This window comes from Diachasmimorpha longicaudata, chromosome 4, assembly GCF_034640455.1.
Source record: "Diachasmimorpha longicaudata isolate KC_UGA_2023 chromosome 4, iyDiaLong2, whole genome shotgun sequence".
Taxonomy (NCBI): domain Eukaryota; kingdom Metazoa; phylum Arthropoda; class Insecta; order Hymenoptera; family Braconidae; genus Diachasmimorpha; species Diachasmimorpha longicaudata.
In genome coordinates this window covers 6,466,213-6,489,243 of record NC_087228.1, presented here as the reverse complement: position 1 = coordinate 6,489,243, position 23,031 = coordinate 6,466,213, and the positions used below count along the sequence as shown (strand labels likewise).

The 23,031-nt window shown below is 37.1% G+C and overlaps 1 protein-coding gene across 2 annotated transcripts in view; it reads left to right on the top strand.

Moving 5' to 3' along the window:
* The first annotated feature begins 758 nt into the window (after positions 1–758).
* LOC135161089 (putative inorganic phosphate cotransporter) overlaps positions 759–23,031 on the top strand; it is a 24,865-nt gene continuing 2,592 nt past the window's right edge. The window contains exons 1-7 of one of the 2 annotated variants that reach the window (XM_064118364.1): positions 759–1,747; positions 19,506–19,696; positions 20,129–20,368; positions 21,184–21,271; positions 21,574–21,800; positions 21,897–22,046; positions 22,440–22,814. In XM_064118364.1, coding sequence (XP_063974434.1) covers positions 1,663–1,747; positions 19,506–19,696; positions 20,129–20,368; positions 21,184–21,271; positions 21,574–21,800; positions 21,897–22,046; positions 22,440–22,814 — 1,356 coding nt within the window. In that variant the 5' untranslated portion in view covers positions 759–1,662. Of the gene's footprint in view, positions 1,748–14,759; positions 15,182–19,505; positions 19,697–20,128; positions 20,369–21,183; positions 21,272–21,573; positions 21,801–21,896; positions 22,047–22,439; positions 22,815–23,031 lie in introns of those variants that run through there. The other variant, XM_064118363.1, reaches the window with a different exon arrangement.

Sequence of the window (23,031 nt, the reverse complement as noted above, 5' to 3'; positions counted from 1 at the left end):
TAAACGCAAACTTTGTTTCGTGAATAAGTCACTTGAGAAAATGACAAGAAGTATCTCAGTAACTCGAACACAACAGGGAGAGTTTTTTTTATAACTTTTACTGGGTCCTCCGAATTATCGTATCAGGGTATCAAACATCCAAGATATCTTATCACGTAGGCAAATAGGGCTACAGCTAATCACTATGACCTAAACCCATCTCTCGAACAGATTCATTTGAAATACTCCATCGGTTCTTACAAAAATGTCAAATTAATATTAAAAAGGGAACAATCTAATCATACAAACAATGCAAATATCATACACCAAAAATACAACCGATAGTGTAAATAAATCATGCAGATCTGCGCAATTTAAATATTTGAAAAAAAAAAAGTACACGAAGCATTGACGTCAGCCGACGATTGGAAGAAAGTCATGACTGCAGATCAATTATCAGCCGAAACGCCTGGAAAGTGGCAGCATATACCGATGGAATTCCACTGATATTCGAGCCTTAACGAGCACTTTCGCGTGACGAAGGCCGAGGCACCACGAAGGATACCGGCAATGCACGATGAGGTCGTCGGCCGCGACCGTGATCCAAGTAGACAGACCATTGCCATTGAAAATGCGTCGTTATAACAATGACATTGATTGATTTTTCCCCCCTTGGTTAATTTCTTGGCGAAAAAAAAAAATCGATCGAATGCGTCGGCCACTTCGATGACTGATTATTGGTCATTGCGCTGCATAGTTTTGTTATCGCATACCACGATATTTACTCGATGGATAAGACAGGAGGCAAACACGTGTGCACGAGACACTAGAACTGAAATAGAATAATCTTCGAGGGAATAGAGTCAGACTTGTCGTTCCAGGTGACAAGACGATTTTTTTTTTTCATTTTTCAGGTGTGAGACTAATTTGCAGAATCATTTCCGGGTTTTAGCGTTCCAATATGGCGGATAGGCTTATGACGAGGACATTCTCTTTGAGGTCTAGATTAACTCTGAGGCTCGGTTTTTACTAATTTTCTAATGAACTTATGATACGCAATCCATTGGGTAACAAACGGCAATAATCATAGAAAGACATGTTAAAATATTTTTTTAATTCAATTTAAGAAATTTAAGGTCAAATATTGTTGATTAATTCGTCATAAATTAGTAAAGATAATAAACTAATGTATAATTTTCTTGCTATATTGCCAGGATTGCTGGGGAGCCCCTTCAAACAACTTGACACCGGATTTGTTGAAAGGGGATATTTCACCCCTCGTTTTGTGCCTTAAAACAGTTTGGTTTATTGGAGGGTAATCAGACAAATGGTCCCTAATTTCGTGGCTAATGACTGTTGGGCAGTGGGAATCCAGACGGGAAAATTGTGGCGGCAACAGGAAGCCCAGGGAAGTCGCCAGAAACGAGACTAGACACGCGGAATCGGTGGGGAAAATCGTTTACCTGAACAACGTTGGGGTAGGGGTAGCTGATCGGCTCGTGTGCGCAAGGTGTCGGCTGACTAAAGTGTCAGCACTACGTTGGCTCTGCTGCCAGTAACGGAGTGACCACTGAACGAGACTCGTGGCAGTAACCCAGTGCCCGACATTCGGAATTCAGACATTTGTTTACTCTGTGTATTTGCAAGGATCGTCCAACATTTTTGGACATTGTCGGCGGAACAATGGGCGCCGAAAACGGTTTCACTAAACATAACGAGATGAAGAAGCAGATTGAAGTGTTCGAAACAGAAGTGCCGAAGCCGAAGGGTAAGTTTTTTTATTATTTTTTATATAAATTTCGCGATTTTTCAGGAAACACTTCACTGACCAATCAATGAGTTGATTTTCTAATCGAAATTACGAAGGATAAGTTAAGTGACTGATTATCAAAATGACTAATTGAATTTAAGGCGCGGTGGTGGAGTTTCGCCGAAAAATTCAGGTAAAAATGTGAAATGCCACGAGACAATTTTCAAAATTGTCCTCAAACACATTCTCACACTTTTGGTGAATGTTTATCTCTTTATTTTATTATCAGGTTAAATTTCAGTAATTTATTTTGTTAAATCTTACTCTAGGCCTTTCGTGATTTTTTAGCGAACACTTTCGCGAAAAACTGATGCACCAAATCCCCCAGAAAATTATTTTTCAATAGAAAATGGATTTTATAAACAAATGGAACTTCTCGTCTGAACAAAAGAAAATTATTTCATGGCGAATACAATTAAGACACAGTTCCACAGTTTCTACCGCTGTTCATCTGAAATTTAACGAAACCAAACTTTCTTTTAGAAAAGACTAGGGTAATTTCTTCCGGACTATTTTCTCCGCGTCTTATCGCATTCAATGGACAATCGATGCAAAAAATTTTTCCTGATGCGGCATCTCTCACCAGATCATCGACACGACAATAAAGGCAATTGTCAATCCCTCTTTGCTGCGGTTTATTTTCGCAATAAATCGATGCAATTTTCTTCATTTTTTGAAATAACAAATTGCCTTTGGAGGCGCACACGTTCATGAACATCGTTGCGCACGTGCGACGCACGTGGGTGCGAATTGCACCTGTTGGTGCACCGCGCGTGACAGATAATTCCGCAATCGATAAATCATCATCTCCGGTCGGGATTATTAGAGGAGTAAAACCGATAACTGGAGCAACAAAACCGATTACCCAACATTTTTGAACTTCCCGCCAAGACTAAGATCTCATGGCGATTGTGCTGACCAATAAAGAATCAATCGTTCTATAATCGAATCGTCTCAATCGTTCGAGAAAGATTATCTGAGGGGTCAATAAAATTCGTCGACAGCTTCGTAAAAAATTATTTCAATTCTTCGAGAATAATTACTCAAATGTTAGATAATTTTTCTACACAAAGAATTAATAAATTGTGAAGTACAAAAAAAATTTGGCCGACATTATCGCATGTCCGTGTCTCCGATAAAAAATAAACACCAACACAATCTCTGTATTCAAATAAATAATTTAAGGAAAGTCTCGGGTGAATAATTATTGAAAGGTTTACTCCTGTGATAATTTATTTGAACAAATTGATAATGAGTAGTTTAAAAAAACCACTACCACTACCACTGTGGGACTAGGTAACGTAGTCATCAAGATCGGAAAAATTGATTTACGATGTTTGTGGGTTTTATGATTTCACTGCATTCTTTTCATGTTTACGATACTCAACACTGAACTGGGGGAAACAAATAGCTCTTCCTATCAGATATGATTGTAGTTATCAAAATGAATGGTCTTGGAATATTATTTTCGAGGCACTTTCTCAGTCCCGGAATTCCAAGAAAACATGTACATTAAATTTTGTGATTCATTCGAACTGAATTTCATTAAAAAATTCTGTAAAAAATTACGAATGTCCAAAGCACTCAAGCGAATTTTATCTATGAAAGCCCAATTACATAAATGGGGCTCTTCACGTGTAAAATTGCTTCCTAGTTCATCAACACAATTACCATATGTTGGCATTCGAGCCGGGAAATTCAAACAGGGGCGGTTTGTTTGGGAATTTGGCGATTTCAAGGGATTTCATAATTTCGATTTCATCAATTTGATGTAGAGGGAACGCGACGCGAAGTATTACTCATATGTTCATGATTAGTTTCCAAAAATACCTTTGAAATAGTGACGATAAGGTGGACGACCTCATAAGCTAAAATTCCTATCGATAATACATGCGATGAATACTTGATTACATTCGACTGAAACTCTTATCATAATATGATACCGACATTTATTCCATTTGTGAAGCACCTGATCAGGGGTATAAAAATAGACTAGCGAAAACATTCCTCAGATGATGTGTTCTGGCTGTTAATCTCAGAGTAAATTAGCCGAGATTAGAATGGATTCTGTTGAGGAGACAGAAGGCAATGTCATTGGAAGGTCACTAGGATGTTTTTTTTTTGGTGGAACATAAATTTTAGTGAAAGCTTGCAGTGGTAAAAAGTTTCATCTTCAATCAGATAATAAATTCCCGGAGGTTTCAATGACAAATATTTATTTTCATTGCTTAGCGCCTTTTTTACTTGACGCATCCCAGCTATTTGGTTATTTATTCTGCTGAATTGTTATTCCTAACATTAAAAAATCAATGTGAAATGGAAAATCAGGGGAGAGGGATGGAAAATGGAACGTCTTCACTGGGCGATAACTCAGACATCGTATGTAAAATCGAATAATTCTTTCATTTCAACGTTTGACAACTGACCTTGAGAATAAAATAAATATAATTGTGTGAGATCAGTTATGAATCGGGGTCGATGATATTAAAATGAGAATCCAGGGCACTATTTAATAAATATCGCCAAATTCAGGCGAATTTCGCCGCAGCAGAAATTCTCGTGTTCTAGTCAATTAAATTTCAATAAATTCCTGGTATTGGGGTTGAATAATCGTCGTTATTGAACTTAAAATCGTGCAGATTAATTTCCGTACACTCCTGTACCGAGAATTCATTACGGCTCGGGGCCGGCCCATGTGCCTAAGGTCATCGGAAACATTGAAGCAGATCGAAGGATTTAAACGGTCATCCATTTAGCAGAGATATTTAAACAATTTTTCCAGTTGTCGACTTTAAAACTCTGTAACCGAGAAATCGCCATAAAAGATTCTGATTAGAATTCCAATCCCAGTCAGTTTATTCAGAATTTTTCCCAAAATCTTTTGATTAGAAGAAGTTAGGGTTTGGGATAATTAATAAGCTGTTAATGTGATGATAATAATATGTATGATCTCATATTTTGACGACTTTTGACGTTTTCGTAGCGTAATAATATGTGATATATAATCTATTATGTAACGATTTTGTGGACCTGCTGATCAACAAATGTGCAGAGCATAAACTATTCGGTTAATTCATTGTAGAGTAAAAAATTTGTGGCTCAACAAGTGGCGGTTAAGACCAATTAAAAGTAGACAATGTGTTGAAAAAAAACTCCCTTCAACAACAATTTCTATCCGATCCCCGTAATTATGCCATTTTCGAAAGGAGTTCATCTAAATTGACACTCGAAGTGAAAACGAATAAATAACAGCGTTTTCTGTCAGTCTCATTCCATCAGTGAAAGCTGAGGATAAAAATCATAAATCCACGAAATTTTACTCTGTAATCAGATGTAATTCGTCTTGAACGGAACGAAAGCTTTCGATATCTTATCGGAGTGGGAATTTTTCAAGTACTTAAACTTATCGGTCCCAATGGTCAATGGAAATCCACGATTTCCCGAATGATGTGTGATCTATTTTTGTGATTTCATAAAGTCAATGAAACTGATAATGAAATTCAAATTGAAATTCTCATTGTGAATGTCACATCTGATATTCCCGATTATTCCATTAATTATTTTTTAAGTAGAGGGTTAATCTCATGAGATAATTATTCGTCTGGAAATTCTCATTCGATAATTTTTCTAATTATTTTAATCCAGCAAGTGAATTAAAAAAAATGAAAGTCAGGTGCAGAATTACCACATTTCTATCACCTGATAATGCTATTTCTAATCACTTATAACGGAAATATAGAATTATTTTTTTAAATAACAAGATAATAGATCACTCTCATATAATTACCGAACCGTGAAACCGTCACGTAATTCTGCAAAACCTGTCGCAGAAGGCGAATGCATCACCTTGTCCCACACCTTTCTCGATTAGATTCACATTAACTACCTGTTACATATCATAACGATAGTGCAATAATTCACATCAATTCACCGGTAATTCAATGATCACAGGTCTATTTAAAAAATGAAATGTTTGACGGTTATCAAATGTCAATTACGGAGATTGTGACAAACTAAGTACAATGACGCTATCGCCAGGTGGCGTAATAACCGCACACAACCGCAAATTACGGACTATTACTATTGTTCCACGCGGAAAAGAATAAAATCACAATGTAAATTAACTTCTGCAGTAAAAATATTCTTAAAAGGACTATTAAACAATTGCAGAATATTTCTCAAGTCCTTGCATCATTGTTTGAATTTTTTTTAACGATTTGGCCCCTGAATTATTCAAATCAGCGTATGATTCAATCGATAATTCTGAGTTAATAATTTAAGGCACTTTTCCCCATCAAATTAAATATTATTTCAATTTTTTCTGAATAAACAAAATAGATGAAAATAAACATTGAGTTATAGCTTTTAATTTTACTGAACTTTCGTATTTGTTGATCAATATTAGTTTATGTTATTCAGCCGCAGATGATTATGCAACCTTGATGTCATCAGTCCCATTGTTGTAAGGATTTGTTTACCCGATAATTATCTCAAAAATCGCATGTCACGGGTGAAAAAAAATGACAAATATATTTCATGAATTGTGGCATTAAACCGAGGTCATGCGAATGTATCGTAACCACGTGTCATGACACAAGTGTCTCAGGTGTCATAAAAACTTGTTTCAGTCCTGAACTGGATCCTCCACCGTTACAGAGTCAGATCAGTGACACTAAGTGCTATTGACTCACTCCGGGATCATTAAACGAATGCCTTTTTTGCGAAATGTATTCCGTTTATCACTTCACAACCGAATTTTTATCAGCTTGAATAAAAATCGCATTTAAATTTTACATAAATCTATGAATAAGGTAAACAAAATGCGAAGTTTTAGAATCATGTTGATGTCCGTTTCATGTGTTTGTTGGTCCTCTAATAATAAAAATTGGTTGTTCAATTCATTGAAAGATGGGGAGAGAGTTGAGACATAAAGAATAATTTTAAAAAACGAAACAAAATATTCTGACTCATTTCCATAAATTAGTTCCCGGTGTCATTAAGTTTGTGGGCGCTTAGGGTGCCACCTGGCGATGGCGTCACTGTACTGAAGGCTCCATAATGTGTCTAATTACACTGTCATGACAGCGACAGTAATTAAGATCTTTCAGAACTCTTCAAAATAATTATCTCTGCAAGACAACTTTTGGTTAGAGATATGTCAATCAGAATTTTTTACGAATATCAGTTTTTAGGTTTCTAAATGTGAATCTCTGACCATTCTAAAGGGGTCTGAGGGTCCCCAGGTCCATCAAAGTAGCTCACAAACTTCTTCAAAATAATCCTACACCTATGGAATATTCAAACACTATAACGGTGTTAATTCCAGGGCTCTTCACCCTTCTCTATCGAGACTCCTCACACGAATACAAATGCCTCAGTTATCGTTATTCACATTTCAACCTATCGTAGCCTTGAAAGCAAACGTACGGAAACTTTGGAATCTAGATATCTTAATTATGAGTGTTCTTGAGCGTAGAAAAGATTAGTCATGCGTAATTCATATAGAACAGACAGGAAATGACATTTTCTCGAGAAGTTTATTACTGACTATTGTTATTACAACAAATTCTGGGATACGGCAGCTCGTAACCTTATTATTTCGATAGAAATCTGATGTGGGCATTTGTTTGTTCAAAATAAATATGATTTGCTTGATTATAATTTTCTCTGAGTGTAACAATCGAGATTCTTCCGTGATTTACGCTGACAATAATTGATGATGGAATGTTAATCATATCTTGTGATAACCGAACCGGACGCACTGATCTCTCATCTCATCCCGAAGGTGAATAAATAAAAAGAAATTAATTAATTATCGAGATAATTGAGATGACCGAGATAAATGGGGGAAATATTAATGACAAATTGCGGCAAATCGAATCGAAATCGCTTCGAATCTGCCGGCACATTATCGCAACGTCGACCTTACAAGTTAATATTCCCTGTGACACATTGAAATATAATTAATTATTGTAATGACCTATTTAGGACTTATGATTTATAATTATGTCATGATGATTGCCTGATTAATTGTCATGGATCATGTTTGTCGCACCAGAATCGCTGACAGAACGATATGTCGATGTGATTATAAATAGAGAATAACTCTGCACTCGGATAATGATAACTTGTTTTATGTATGCAATTACACTAGCGTTCATGATCTACGCAATAATTGCATGTTCTGATCACGATTTTATCGAACGTTTACGTCAGTTATTCCACAAGTGCTGGAGGTACGTGATCGCGGGGGATTGTTTATTTATCTTTGAACTATTCACCTCGTGATTTAAATTCCCCCAGCAAATGAGGAAAGTGATTGATGCGGAGTTAAGATTCGATTAATAAAAACATTTGTTTCAAGTGCAGTTCTGGAATGAATGAGGAAAAATCGTTTCCGAGGAGTTTTCCGTTGATGGGTTAGTAATCGATGGAGGAAAAATTCCGCCGACGTTGAGGAAACGTTTGATTGATTGATTGCTTCGGCGGAAGAAAGTTTTTTTTTCAATGAGCTGACGTTAGATAAATGCTGAGGTCGGTGAATTGCAATTTTGGGCCTTAAGGTATTCGTGAGAGGGTCCGAGCCATTGCTGGAGTGGGGCCGGGGGTCAGGGGGGCCTTGGGGTCGACCTTGGGGGCTTCCCGGGAGGTAAATTCCGGAAAAGATAACGGGAAACGATTGTCTTCAGAATTATTAACGCCGTCCGGGAAAATCTATCCGAAGGGTCCTCTGACCCAATGCGTATGCGCCCTGGGCCTCTTATTTTCAGGTACCTGTCACCAGGTGGAATGAAGGGTCAGGTTCCCATCGGAAATTATTGTAAACCCCAGACGAAGACAGTTGGATAAATGATTCATGGAAAATAGTGACGAATTTACCGATTTCAAGACTTTAAAATTTATAATCGCATTAGGGAGTCGATTATATTCGTTAGAAACCAAAAAATTGTGGGGGAGAGAGTACTGGGATCAGATTTGCCCTTGTCCTTGAAGAAATGCAGTGCTTGATATAGGAGTAAGGAAAAAAATTATAGGAATGCTGAGCTATTACATAAAAAATTCTTGAGCCATATTTCATAGTCTCTGATAAAAGTTAATGATCGACTACTACCAGTTAAATATGTGGCGTGAACTGTAGACTGATAGCGTTTGGTCAATGTTAGGAGAAGCAGGAAGGTCACATTGAGCGATTCGAAGAAATATTTTTTGGATAGTGACAGAGACATTTTTCTTGGAAAAAAATTAATTACTTTTCATTTGTGGTATTTTAAGGCAGTAAATTTTTCGAAGTTGCTGACTGTAAATCGGAGTAAACGAATTTGCATTGATTGAGGAAAATGTTGATTTGATGGTATTGGAAGAAATCCACTGAGAGAAAAATATAATTTTGTCAATGCAATTTATTTTGGCCAAACAAATGTCCAAAATTTCCTTTGGAAAATCCGCTTTAATTTGTTGTCAGAAGAATATTTAATTAAAAATTAGATTTTTCTCTCAGTGCATTCCTTTGATTTTCTCTTGTCATTGCTCTCGGTAGGTACAATAAATTGTACCCACAAACAAAAAATTAGAGAATCAAAAAATCGATCGAATACAGCGCTTTCATTTGAAATAAAAAATTAGGGTAAAATGACCAATTTGTTCGCCATTTTGGTGCACCTCAACGATTCAAGGAACACCGCAGCCCTATTATCTGATGAATCACTTCCAATCACGTCGTTATCGCTGTTATAAATTGATGGTAAATCCCGATAATCGATTTGATTTCTCACATATCAATCAGGGTTTCCATTTACTGTACCTCTTCTGTTTTCACATCGATAAAAAACCCATCAGTGGCTACCAAGGGTGCGGCACACGTGCTCGCATTGAGCACTGGATAATAGCTTCGTGGAAATTTACCGAGTGGTTAATAAAATCATTTCATCTCAATTTCTGTTGTGCGATGGGTCGCCCTGTTGACAACGACCACTCACTTCCGGTCGATTGTTTCGCACCAAATAAAGACCACAAGGGACATTCCGAAATATCATTGTTAATTATGATGGAGTTAATGGTAATTGCACGAAGTCATTTCCAAGAAATTTTACAATTAATTTTTATAAAAATCAAATCAATCAAATTTTTTTAATTTACCTCAACTGCAATTATTAATTAAAATTTTTTAAGTCACTCCTATTCATTTGAAATTCGTCCAAATTTTTTGTTTTATTCACGAGATCTTCTTCATTTTTTATTGTCTAATACATATTCACAAAAATGTGTGAAACGCAGAAATTTTTATGCTTTAAATAACAAAAGAATTAAGTTGAAATTAGAAAAAAAAAATTGCTCTCTCACTGTAGTTTGATATCTCGATAGTTCTTTATTCTCATGTCTCATTAGCTGATTAGCACCTTCGGCGGGTAATTTAAATTCAGAATTGATTTAATTTTCACATTTTCAATTGCAATTTTTATAATAAAACAACGTGGTTTCGATCTCGTTCAATAAATAGTAAATGTAATGGTTTTTCACGATCTGGCACAAGTTTTCCACGATCTCCACCAGAGGAAAAACAGCTGTCGGAGGCGATGACGAGATTTCCCGCATAACTGATTAGTGAGCCAGGATAAGCCGATTATTTTCCGGGTGAACTAGCTTTTACGGTGCGAGAATCAGTGGATCATCGTGAGAACGATTCGTTCAAGAAATCGGGTAAACAGGCGGTTGTCTCAGGATCCTTGGAAATCACTCGATTCTCGTCTCTCGAAGGTGCAGCTTAACAGCAGTAGAAAGTTCGGTGCGATAACTAATGCATCAGGTAGACTTCCGGTGGTAAATGTGACCTGCTAAGTCCGGCTAATCTTTTAAGGAGGCCTTCTAAGATTTTTCAAAATGAATGAAGCCGGAGATCTGTCGTGACCGTGCAAATGCCTTCACCTGAGACTTTGACAGAGTATTTAATGTAATCGAGAAGAATTTATTCAAAAATAACGATCGCAGTAATAATTTTCCAATTTTTCATTTTTATAAAATGAAATTAAAACGAAATATATCGGAAAAAAATTGATCATCATTATCACTATATATATGTACATATATATAGTACGTAGACATATGTATATTTTATTCCCAACTTGAAGAATGTGGCATAATCTCATAATTCTAACTGATAATTCTAATCAACTTTCTTCAAAGAAAACTTTATAAAACGTAACATCAAAGAAAATTAATTTTAGTTTCGTCTAATCTACAATAAATACTTTAAATAATTAGATTTATCCATTAATATGGTATTGAAAGACATTTAAAGTTCCTTTGAGAACTACTTTTCCTGTCATAAAAAAAATCTAATCCGCATACAAGAAATTCCTCACATGTTTTCGAGAACGAATTGACCGATTAGTCACATCGGTCATTCAAGTTCATTCCCAAGGCTTTATTTCTCAATTAATCGGGATAAGATCTGAATAAAAGCGGTATCCATTGATGTTCCATGGTCAAGTGAAATTAAATTGAATAACTCCAGTTCCACCAGGGATGACCTTGTAGCTTCCGGATTAGATCATAAAAACTTATATAACGTTAGGGCCAAACGTGGCCTCTTATGCGCGTTGAATTCTGTCTTTTGAGTTCATTCCCACGTCATCTGATAATTGGGAAATCGCTGACATCCTGATTCTGCTGAACTATTTTTCACGCGTTCGGGCAGAACGTGGAGACAGTTGAATTAATATATTTGTAGTGTCAGCGGGATAAATTTATGACACGCGTTTCAGGAATATAAATGTGAAGATTTTCAATTACTTGATTTGTCAATTTAATTTCACATTTTTTTTCTAAACACACCCATACACAGAAAATATCCTAGAGTTGTAAAATGTGTTTATTATTGCTGATTAGTACCTCACTTCCACCGTGGCACTTGATAACAAGTAGTAAATGACGGGCAAATTTTATTTTAGGTTAGAGAAATTTCCTCCTGATAAAAACCGAACCGACGGTTCTAGATAAAGACGGAGTTTTCAAACACTTGTGCCTGCTTTACCAGCAATTGATTATTGATCTATTGATTAGTCGTTGTATTGATCTCCGATAAATCAACTCCTCTGTTAACGATCCCGCCGTTGATAATAAAGATCTCCGGACTTGCAGTTTCTACTATCGCCGTCGGTACATAATTGTGATGATGTTAATCCGAGAATAGAACTTGTTTGACTAAATCGACTGGACTCATAGCTCAAATTAAAGAAAAAAACCAACATGACTTGCGTAATGTCAGTGTGATTAATGTGACTGGCAATAACCATCGGGATGATCATGTAATTCACCGGGAGCTGTCGGATAATGGGACAACTACGTGATACTAGACCACTGAAAAACGGAATCACATCACGAGAATAATCGAACGGCTTTCGTGATGGATCAACTGAGCGAATCGTCAGTAAATGTCAGGTCTAAAATTGGCGACAATTGCTCGATGATGGGAGAATAATTGAAATTTAGTTGGGTTAATGAAACTGTCGGGATGTGTCAATCATAATTACAAGAGAACATTTACAATGTTTAAGAATTTAATTGAACGATAATTGAAATTCACATTTTTTTCCGTGAAAACTTCCACTCGTAAACTATTTTTGGAGTGAAAAACTGACCCCGGAAAATAGAAAATCACTGGCGCTAGTCGATAATAGTCAAGTCATGGATTTTCTTCATTAATTCACTTGACTCCAAAGTCCAGAATGATCATCATTCTACATTTGTTATCTCATGCAATCATAATTCTCGTAGTGTGCTGCTTAATTTACCTCACCAATGGTTGAGTCAGCGAGACGTGTCTACACGACACCAATTGCAACATTATTCGCAATAGAGAGTTGAAAAAAATATTAAATTTGTTCATTGAAAGAAGGGAAATGGAAAGGTGGATGAAAAATGAGATGACAACTGTAGTTGTTGACGGTCGAGGACAAGGACATGGGATCTGTCGGCTTTAAGTTAATTTAAAAATGTGATTCACGAGGCGACAGCCACTGGGTTGAGAAATTTGTTGGCACCCTTCGGCTAAAAATTGGCTAAATTTAATTTTGGAGTTTTTTAACATTATTTATAAATTATTTCTGCGGTATGAGTGCACTCGCGTCAGTGAACATTAATCTGTGATAATTGATTTTGATTTTAAGGCGAATACGTCCTCAAAACCAAAAAAATATCTAATTAGTGATAATGAACCCCCAGATCTGATATTTTAGAATTTTTGTTTCGGAAATTTTACTTTTCATTTCAATTTCTCTCTTTAGGCTGACTTTCGATGATTAGTAGTTTTTACGAAATTTTATAATGGAAATGCGAACACGATGACTCACGATACAGTTCTATAAAACGTTACGATAATATTTGCGATAAATTTCTTTCCGCAAATAACGTTCGAGAACTCAAACGCGAAAATCACTCTCAACTCGTTTGACATCCAAATAAGGAATAAAAAATGATTCCAATTTTTTTTCCCAACTGCTGATTAGATTACGTCCCTCCCAGGGTCGGCATTTGTTCAGCCCAACGTTCGTTCCCAGAGTGGAAATGAAAAAAAAAATAATTTCGAGATTACAACACCAATCTTAGATTTGTTGTCAGGGACGTGATGTCTCAGTTTTCGTTGATTCACTCTCGCTCTGCAGTTTTATCGAACAATAGATCATCGGGGTCGAGTCTCCTATGGACCCGCCATAATGATCCAGCGGAAATGGCAGATTGAGTGCCTGCGGTGACAGCAATGATTTTGGCAAAGACAGGCGAGACTGATTGACAATTCTGGAGAGAAAAGACCGGAAATTTTCCATAATGAGGGTTCAAGGATATTTCGAACCGGAAAGTAGTTATAACTTAATGACTCAGACTTTGGTCTCACATGAAATTACTGACACAATTTATAATGACAGCAATGGAATTGTGATATCAACAATTGACCCAGAATTTGAGAATTAATTGAGAGCTTTTTCATTATGAATTAATTGCTAACCTGATTCAAAGTTAAAATTCAGGTTAATAATTGGAAGATTTAGTTTAATTTTATAATTTTAACAGTTACGAAGTGTTTTGAAAATTCAAAACAGGGAAAAACGGCTTTAAAAGAATTTTCATAACGAATTTTTAAAGAATTGATTTACCTCTTCCAGGAAATTTTCAATTTTCCTCAATTAAAGTGGTGGACGTGCTCCTCCACTTTTCTACATTTGTAAATAATTTTAAATTACTAAATTGTTCACTAATATCATCCATAATTTCCATGACGACATTAGCAACTATAATGAGCCCTCGAAGGTTGTACAGATCCCTTCAGCGACTAAATAACGATCATAAAAAAATTTTGTCGTTAAATAAGGGAAGTTGACCTACTTTTCCCTCTATTCTGCCCTCCCTTCACTCACCCCCAGGGGCATAAGGCCCTTTCCCACCCTTCCAACCCCAAATACAACTTTCATCTTCAAATCGATCTCCAATCGGAGCCCGTAACAATCGTTTCGTAATCACTTTGATGCCGACAATGATAATTACATTAATAATCCGTTCTTTAATGACGCAACAATGACAGTAAAATAATTCAAATTCCGGTAAAATTGCGGGAAAAGTTTCAAAGTCTCACCGACTCGCGTCTCTAAGATCGTTGCATTCTGTTGATTGGCCAGCCCCTGGCACTCCCCTGTCCCTCTTTGCCACATGCGTCGCGCCATGAGACCAACACACCGCCAACACTCACTCACTCACACATACACATACACCCGACACCCTCACACGCGTATCCTTATAGACAAACACATACGCAGAAACAGCGCAACTTGCGGCAACGTTTCGTATAATCGTCGTTATCGCTTCACCGAAAGTACACAAACGCACACCAACACATGCCACAAATTGTTGGTGTGTTGGTTCTAACATTAATGTATGTGTAAGCAATTTCTGTCCCTCTCCGTCTCTTCGTCTTTAACATTAAGCTAGTTGTCGTTGTAACATCGAACGAATCGTCAAACTCGTGCGATTGACCGTGTCCGTACGATAATTTCCAAGTGTTTGTTAATCACAATATTTATTTATTTAATATTTCTTTTTCCGCGGGGTAATGTCGATGTCGTTGTGCGTGGGGAGAGTATAAAACCGGCGAGGGAAATAGAGGGACTCGGTGGAATAAAAAAGGAAAAAAACGTCGGGAATTCCGTGAGTTTGAAATTCACTCGCGGTGTCTTTTGCTGTGTGAGGTGGATATTTTTTTTTTTTTTACAATTTATCAATCAGTTGAGATGACCAGTGGTGGGCAGGCTGGTAACGGTGAGAATCGGGGACGAAATGGCCACGTGCTGGTGTGGGAACAACCCGGCCTCGACGAAAACGACAAGTGCCAGCCTAAACAGCGAGGTAATAATTGAAATATTCCATTTTCCGGATGTGGGAATAATCGAGCAGAGAAGGCTTCACCGATGTTCCAAAGCCACTCGATAAATATTCATTAAATGTTTATTATCGGAGGGAAATGGAAACAAAGTTTTTTAAATTCGAATGTCCTCCGAAGACGAGAGCGATTTAATCTGAAACATGCGGTGAAATTTGAAGACTGGAAGTCTTTTTCTTCATTCATTTGATTATATCGATATTCCAATGGAGATCGATTAATTGAATGCACCTCAACGTGTTGACATTTTCCTTATCTTCGTCAATTAAATCCCACCTCTCGAGTTAACGTCTTCCAATTCTGTAGTGGAGCCGTGAAACGAGGTAATGTACCTTATCTCCAGCCTTGGTTTTTGATAAATATTTCAAAATCTGTAGGCGGTGGAAAAATTATTCTGGAAACTTTTTTTTAGAGCTTGCCTTTCCCCAGATAAAAGCTCATCATGAAAATTCCGCCATTTCCCGTTGTTTTTGAGGTATCCGTCGGTAAACAAAATGAGAGATTATTTAATTTGAGTCATTTTATCAGAGGGATTCTCGGTCTTGTCCCCTTTTTTATTTTTATCAATCCGTCTCATTAATCCCCTGGGCCTCATTATTTCTGTTATGCTCAGTTTCACGCGTTTAAGGATACATTCAAGGTTCATAACGCGAATGGTTCGCGTAATTCGAGAGGTGCACGCGCCATCGATGTGCCGGGATCTCTTTCTCTCTCTAATTTCACTCGGAACTCCACTCGCCGCCGGGAATCGTCTGCTAGATGTGGAGAACACGTGCAGGGGACGTCGGCATCGCGTGATCCGCCAATTACTGGGCTATTCGATTTTTTACAAGTTTTTTCAATAATTTTTTCCCCATTTTTGGGTACGATTTTCATTATTTTTTGGTACAATTTTGTTCCATTTATTGTTACGATTTTTCCGTTACGGAGTTGGGAGTTTCCCAGAATTTTCCTTTACTCAAAGACGCGAGCCGCAGATGCGTCATCTGCTGATAAAGTTTCACGTCATCTTGATTGGTTTCTATCGATTACATCAATCACCAGAATTGTTGTATCGAAAATTTCCGTTCAGCAAATTTCTTTGGTGCTTTCCAATTATTTGAGTCTCGTGTTCTTTTAAAAATACCACAAAAGTTCTTTTGAGGAGCGGTAAACGGTTGGAGATGATGATCTGCTTGAGTTCTATTTAACAGAACTTTATCTCGTAAAAATCCACTAACAGATGGTCAAGGACTAAATCAAAACGCGCATAAAGTTTATTGTACGAAGGAGAACATCTCTTAAATATTGCCGAAGATATATTCACAGTCGGAAGAGTCAGACAGTCATTAAAACAACATTAATGTTATAATTACCTTTAGAAAGTAGTAAAAGAAATAGAAAAATTAAAAATTAAATTAGTGCGCAAAGTATTCAGCGTCACAGTAATGAAGAAAATAATTAGTTAAATAGTTTGATGAGTTGTATGATAGAATATTCTATTTATAGAAACGCTGGGGGGAGGGGGGGGTTACGACGATTTTTTTTTCTCATTTTGAAGGTCTCTTTTTAGGTTGCGAAACGAAACAAAAATCATTGCATTTGACTCCAATTAATTAATTTTCAATTCAATTTATCATTTGGAACTTGCAAAGACGTTTTTCGTTCGAACCTGTCATTCGAAAAATGTCGTTCAATGTCAATCGACGATGAAATTTTATAAATAAATTTTATTCGAGAATTGGCAGGTCCACACGACAAGCGATTTCAGTAAACAACCGTTGCAAATGAAACTAAAAAAATCTCCCCTAGATAACCCTTCCCTTACATTGCAATTCCCAATCAATGTACATTATTCCACTATTTGTTTACCCCCACCGGATGAAAAATATTGCGAATTAAACTTAAAAAAATGTATGAGTTATCAGAAATTATGCAAATCAGTGGAGCCTTGAGGATGACGGAGGAATTAATTTAAAAAATCCAATGGCATAATATTATTTATCTCCAACTCCAGTATTCAGATGATAAACGATGACCGGGGAAAATTTGAAATTCAAAAGAATTCAATCCGATATGTGGAAACACGAGAGACAGTGTTAACGAGCACGGCCGGCAGAGTCTCTCGCATTCACTCGGTTATTTAAAGACAACAAGGTATGAGGTTCTACGTAGGCGTTAGTTAACATCTAGAGTTGGTCGGGATAACTGATGTTTAAATGCCGGATAATGTCACCGGGAGCTGGGGATAATACAAAGGGCAGACCATCATCGGAAATGATTTTTCCTGTTCTACATCTGGTGGAAGTCCTCAAGGACACCGACATCCGATCGTCGATCCACCGGCGTCGATTACTTATTCCTCGAAAGTCATATCAATTTACATTTGATTGATTGATTCTCCAGTCGGCGTTTAATTCGCGTAAATTCTGCGGATGATGACGCGACGAAAATTGAAGGTTCATTTAAAAAAATAAAGCAGTCTCATGGATCTGACGAATCATTGAATGATTAATCACAGGATTCATCAGGAGTCGGTTGGTTTAATTGAATAATTGCGAAAACCTGTAACTTACGTATTTCAGGCACTTCAGGTTATGAATAAACGAGGAAAATATTAAACGAAGATGAATTATTTCATTTCCGTTAGTTGAAGTTACTTCACACGTTCGAATTGTTTCCGATGATACGCGTTATGTGGGATGACGTCATTGGGACTGGCCTGTCACGTTCACGTGCACATGTCACGAGTCCCTCCCACTCTTTCATGCCTAGATGATTTTCTCTGATCGAGGGATGATTTAGCGTTTTTATTCGCTTCGATTGATTCATCTCATCGACCATCGCCGGTTGAATCGTGACTTTTCGTCAAGAAACGCATTTTTAGCAAAAAAAAAAATCATTTGATATTAAAAATACGGTGGTTATCTTGGAAATAATTCCAGTCACCTAAAATATTGAAATAATTAAAATTAAGGGGGTCAATCGCTTCAATCAAGAAATCAATCGTCGTTACAACCGAAATTCGAAGTTCCGTCGCATTTTCCCGTCAACGAAAGGAAATTAATTTATTAATTATCAATTATTACTTAATTTAATATTAAAAATACTGCAAATATCCTTGAAATAATCCCAACGCCACGTAAAATATTAAAATAATTAAAACTAAGAGACTTTAACTAGTTGCAACCGACATTCGAAGTTGCTCTACGTTTTTCTATAAACGAAAGAAAATTCTCATCACATTACACCTTTTTACTGGATCTCTTGAAAACCATCAGACTCACCAAGTGCCCTTGACGCCCCACATTCATCAGCCCGATTTATTTCTAGTCATTAGCGTGATTCCGAGGGGAATGAGAATAAAAGGGACGTCAACCTCCCGCTTGAACTCATCTTCCCCAAGATATTTCTTGACGCATCTCCGTCGGTCTCGGAAGATTATCATCAGTATGACTTACACTAAAACCCCGGATTATGTAAGAAATGATTTTACTGAAATAAGCGGGAGGCACCGGGTCAATCCGGGTCAAATCCATTCTTCAAGATTCATTTATTATTCAATTCCCAGTACAATCACCGGGAATTGGGTAATGGTATTAATAGAGATTTGGGGTCATAATGATTCGATGCGATCGCCAACGGGACTCGTGGACCACGTGGATGTTGTATCAAATTCTTATGAATAATTTATGAATCCTCGGGTGGTTCCGAAGTTGAAGGCCGCGGTCACCAATGTCAATTAAATAAATTACTCGAGTGGGAGGATCGATCACGATGGATCGGGTCACTATCGAAATTTTTCAATATTTGCCGATCGTTATCAGCGATTGGGATCCCACAGACAGAAATATTCCGTAAAAATTACGAAATTATTCGGGTAATTCGCAGTGAGGAATCATCTTTCAGTTCACGATTCGTTAATGGGGATACGAAGCCCGCGTTATCACCCGATGTTATCACTATATGGCCCCGCGGGTTTGGAGAAAGAGCAATAGATAACTACGAATTTATTTGAGGCTTATGTTCATGAGGAACATGAAAAATAATCTCGTTGATTTATCACTTATTTTGATGAATCATCTGCAGTTGTAGATGAAAATTCAGTTGAATAGGCGACAACTCTAGATGACAGAGTGCCATCCCCAAAATTCCTTTGGAATCACTGGTGGTCCTGTCCTATTACACAGACAAAATCACGCGTCTCGTGATTGACAAACTGTCAACAAACATCGTGACAGCCGAATTCCTTGATCACACGAGGGGTTTGCGCATGCCAATAATAAATGTCAATATTATTATTTGTTGCAGCACTGATTGGGTCACGTCACATAGTGACTTTCATGCTGTTCCTGGGGATGGCCAATGCCTATGTCATGAGGACTAACATGTCTGTCGCTATTGTTGCCATGGTCAATCACACGGCGATTAATGAGGAACACGACGTAGGAACCAACGAGTGCGGAACTAATTCTAATGACCCGGATGATGCACATGATCCGGTAATTATATCGCATTTAATTGTTTTTTGGCAGTTTATTGAGACTATTGAGACTAAGCCAAATGTATGAAAGAATGTCATAAAAAAATGAGAAATTTTATTGAATTCTTATCGGCAGTAAATAAAAATTATATTAAAGAACTTTTCCATTTGATTAATTTATGTCCATAACATTCACAAAAAAATTATACTCATGTCCACATGTGACTTGACTCCTTATCTTATATTTGAGACTCTATAATTGTTCAATTTAAAGTTTCCAATAAATTTTTATTGAATTCCCCCTCGATTTTCCCCTGAAAATTATGAGTCAATCACAATCCACTGAGATATCTTGTATTTATAAAGCTGCGACACTCTCCAGCTGTGCCAATGTTGATTGATATGATCAGTAACAAATTGTTAAAAAAATTAATACATTTGTCAATTGCAGTCCGCCGATGGTGAATACGAATGGAACTCCACGAAACAAGGCTATCTTCTCAGCTCCTTCTTCTATGGCTATGTACTCACACAGATACCATTCGGTATTCTTGCCAAACGATATGGATCCAAGTACTTCCTCGGTGTTGGTATGCTGATAAATTCACTGTTTGGACTGCTGGTACCGATATCCGCAAAGTGGGGCTTTGGTTGGCTAGTTCTTGTCCGGTTTATCCAGGGTCTGGGAGAGGTAAGTACGGCCATTCGACGAATATGACACGAACAATCACCCGTGAGAATTGGGGGAAAATTGGGAGGGTTCCTGTATGTATGTGGATTCAATGGGGTGGAAGTTATAAATCTTATCGAATCAATTTACGCAAGACTGAGTGTTAAGTAGAAATTCTAAAAAATTGATCAGTTTTCATTTTGAGTATTTTTTGAGTAGTAATGCCACTAATTTTATAGCAGAATTTTTTTTATTATTATCCAATTGAGTTGACAAAAATTCATTATCAATTTTGGGTTGAATAGGGAAATTTGTACCGAGAGAAATTTTCTATAGAAATTTTACGTTGATTCCTGAAGAGAATTATTGTTCCCCAGTTGAGAAAAAGTTTAATTCTAGTGAGGTAAACACTCGCAGTTAATTAAGGCCCATGTTCATTATCTTTAATACGTCATTTGAATCGATTATCACGTTCAATTTGGATTAAAAAAATTTCACTCAATTCCCTGCCACTCTGGAATCTTTAACAACTATAAATTTGATTTTTAAAAAGTTGGACCTTCTAAAACGGCATTTTTCATAATATGAATAGATTCTGCCATAAATAATTTTCAGCAATATTTCCTCTCGTCCCGAAATTCCCGAAGTTTCCCAAAACTGATAAGATGGATCGAGTGGTCCGGTAGAATTATTAGCCATTGAACACCAGACGAGGTAAACACAATAAATTTGTGTGGGAAAAAACGAAATAAAAAATGTCATAGTCGAGTGTGAACGCTTTTTTTGATTGTTCGGGTGTATTTCCTCCCCCTAGGAATGGATTATCCCTATTGCAGGGTCCGATCGTGCCTTGCACGCACGCTATGCTGGCAAAGTGGATACCACCGAATGAGAGGAGTAGGATGGGCGCCTTCGTTTACGCTGGTAAGCTTCAATAAATGTGAAGAAAAAAAATGATAAATTTTTCAGTTAAAACCACGCGATCCTCTATCGTCTCGAGTCTTCCCCTACTACCTACCAATCTTCCAATCTGCACACGCACACACACATTCGATTCATCGCGGGCCCACCGGATTATGGATTATGGAAATCTCTGGGACAGGATCATTTAAAAAAACATTTTTTTTTATATTTTTTAATCAATTCCAGAGAGATTTATTCATCTTTACCAGTGGCTAATCACATATTTTTTGGTTTTGCTTTTTTTTTTTCATTCGTAATCACAGGGGCTCAGTTTGGAACTGTTATCTCAATGCCTTTGAGTGGTCTCCTCTCCAAATATGGCTTCTCTGGTGGCTGGCCATCGATTTTCTATGTTTTCGGAGCTGTCGGCACCATTTGGTGCGTTGCCTTCCTCATCTGGGTGCATGAGGATCCTGAGCAACATCCCAAGATATCAGAGGAGGAAAAGAAGTATATTCTCAGTGCATTGTGGGGAAGTGCTGGATCATCCGTAAGTTTTCATCAAATTGTTAACAATTGACGAGTAATATTTGTAGGGAAATTATTTCTATTGTTAATGATAATTCATTCCTAATTAAATTTCTAGTCTCCACCTGTTCCCTGGAAGTCGATCATGACTTCTCTTCCCTTCTGGGCTATTCTCATGGCTCATATGGGACAGAATTACGGATACGAGACATTGATGACAGAGCTACCCACGTTCATGAAGCAAATTCTGCACTTCAACATAAAATTGGTGAATTTATTTTCCTCTTTTATTCTAGCAACAATCCGTTCTTTATTATTTTAGAAATTCAATAGCAACTTTCATATTGATATCCAATTCTCATAAACTAAAAAAATTAGTATTCATCTTGAAATTAAATTATATAAACCATTAAATGGCAAACCGAGATAAATCACTTTTGACTACTCATCAGTTTTTGATGAATATCTCGAGATCTGGGGAAAATAGCAATTTTCTTGTTATGACCTTTTTTGTGGAGCGAATTGAGTACTACAACAAATGTTATGACAAAAAATCCTCTATTCCTCTTAGATTCGGAGATATTATCCAAAAACTCCACTGATCTATCTCGTGTTATCGAATTGTTCGTTACTGAATGATTTTATGAAATTATTTATTCAGAATGGAGTTGTCTCGGCTCTTCCGTACCTCGCCATGTGGATATTCTCGATGTTGATCTCCCACGTGGCAGATTGGATGATTTCCAGTGGTAGATTTAGCCACGGAAAAACAAGAAAAATCATAAACAGCATCGGTCAGTACGGGCCAGCACTTGCACTCATAGCCGCCTCATACACAGGATGTGACAAGTGGCTGACCGTCGCCCTACTCACGATAGGTGTTGGCTTCAATGGTGGCATTTACTCTGGCTTCAAGGTCAATCATTTGGACATATCACCAAGATTCGCTGGAATCTTAATGTCGTTTACCAACTGCCTTGCCAACCTTGCCGGCCTTCTAGCGCCAATCACTGCTGGATATATCATCGTCGGAACGGTAAATATTTTCCAAAACTCTAACATTATTTTATTGCAACGAAATCCTATTTTTAGACCGTCAAAACATCTGTTTTTTAAAACATAGTTAACCCCTGTGAGGGATATAGTCAAGGGGTGCGCCATGAAATCGATGAATAGTCGATTAATTAAGAGTTAACTGTCGCAATTAATTAGTATTTAGCTTTATTTATTAACTAATTGTGTCAATCGTATTT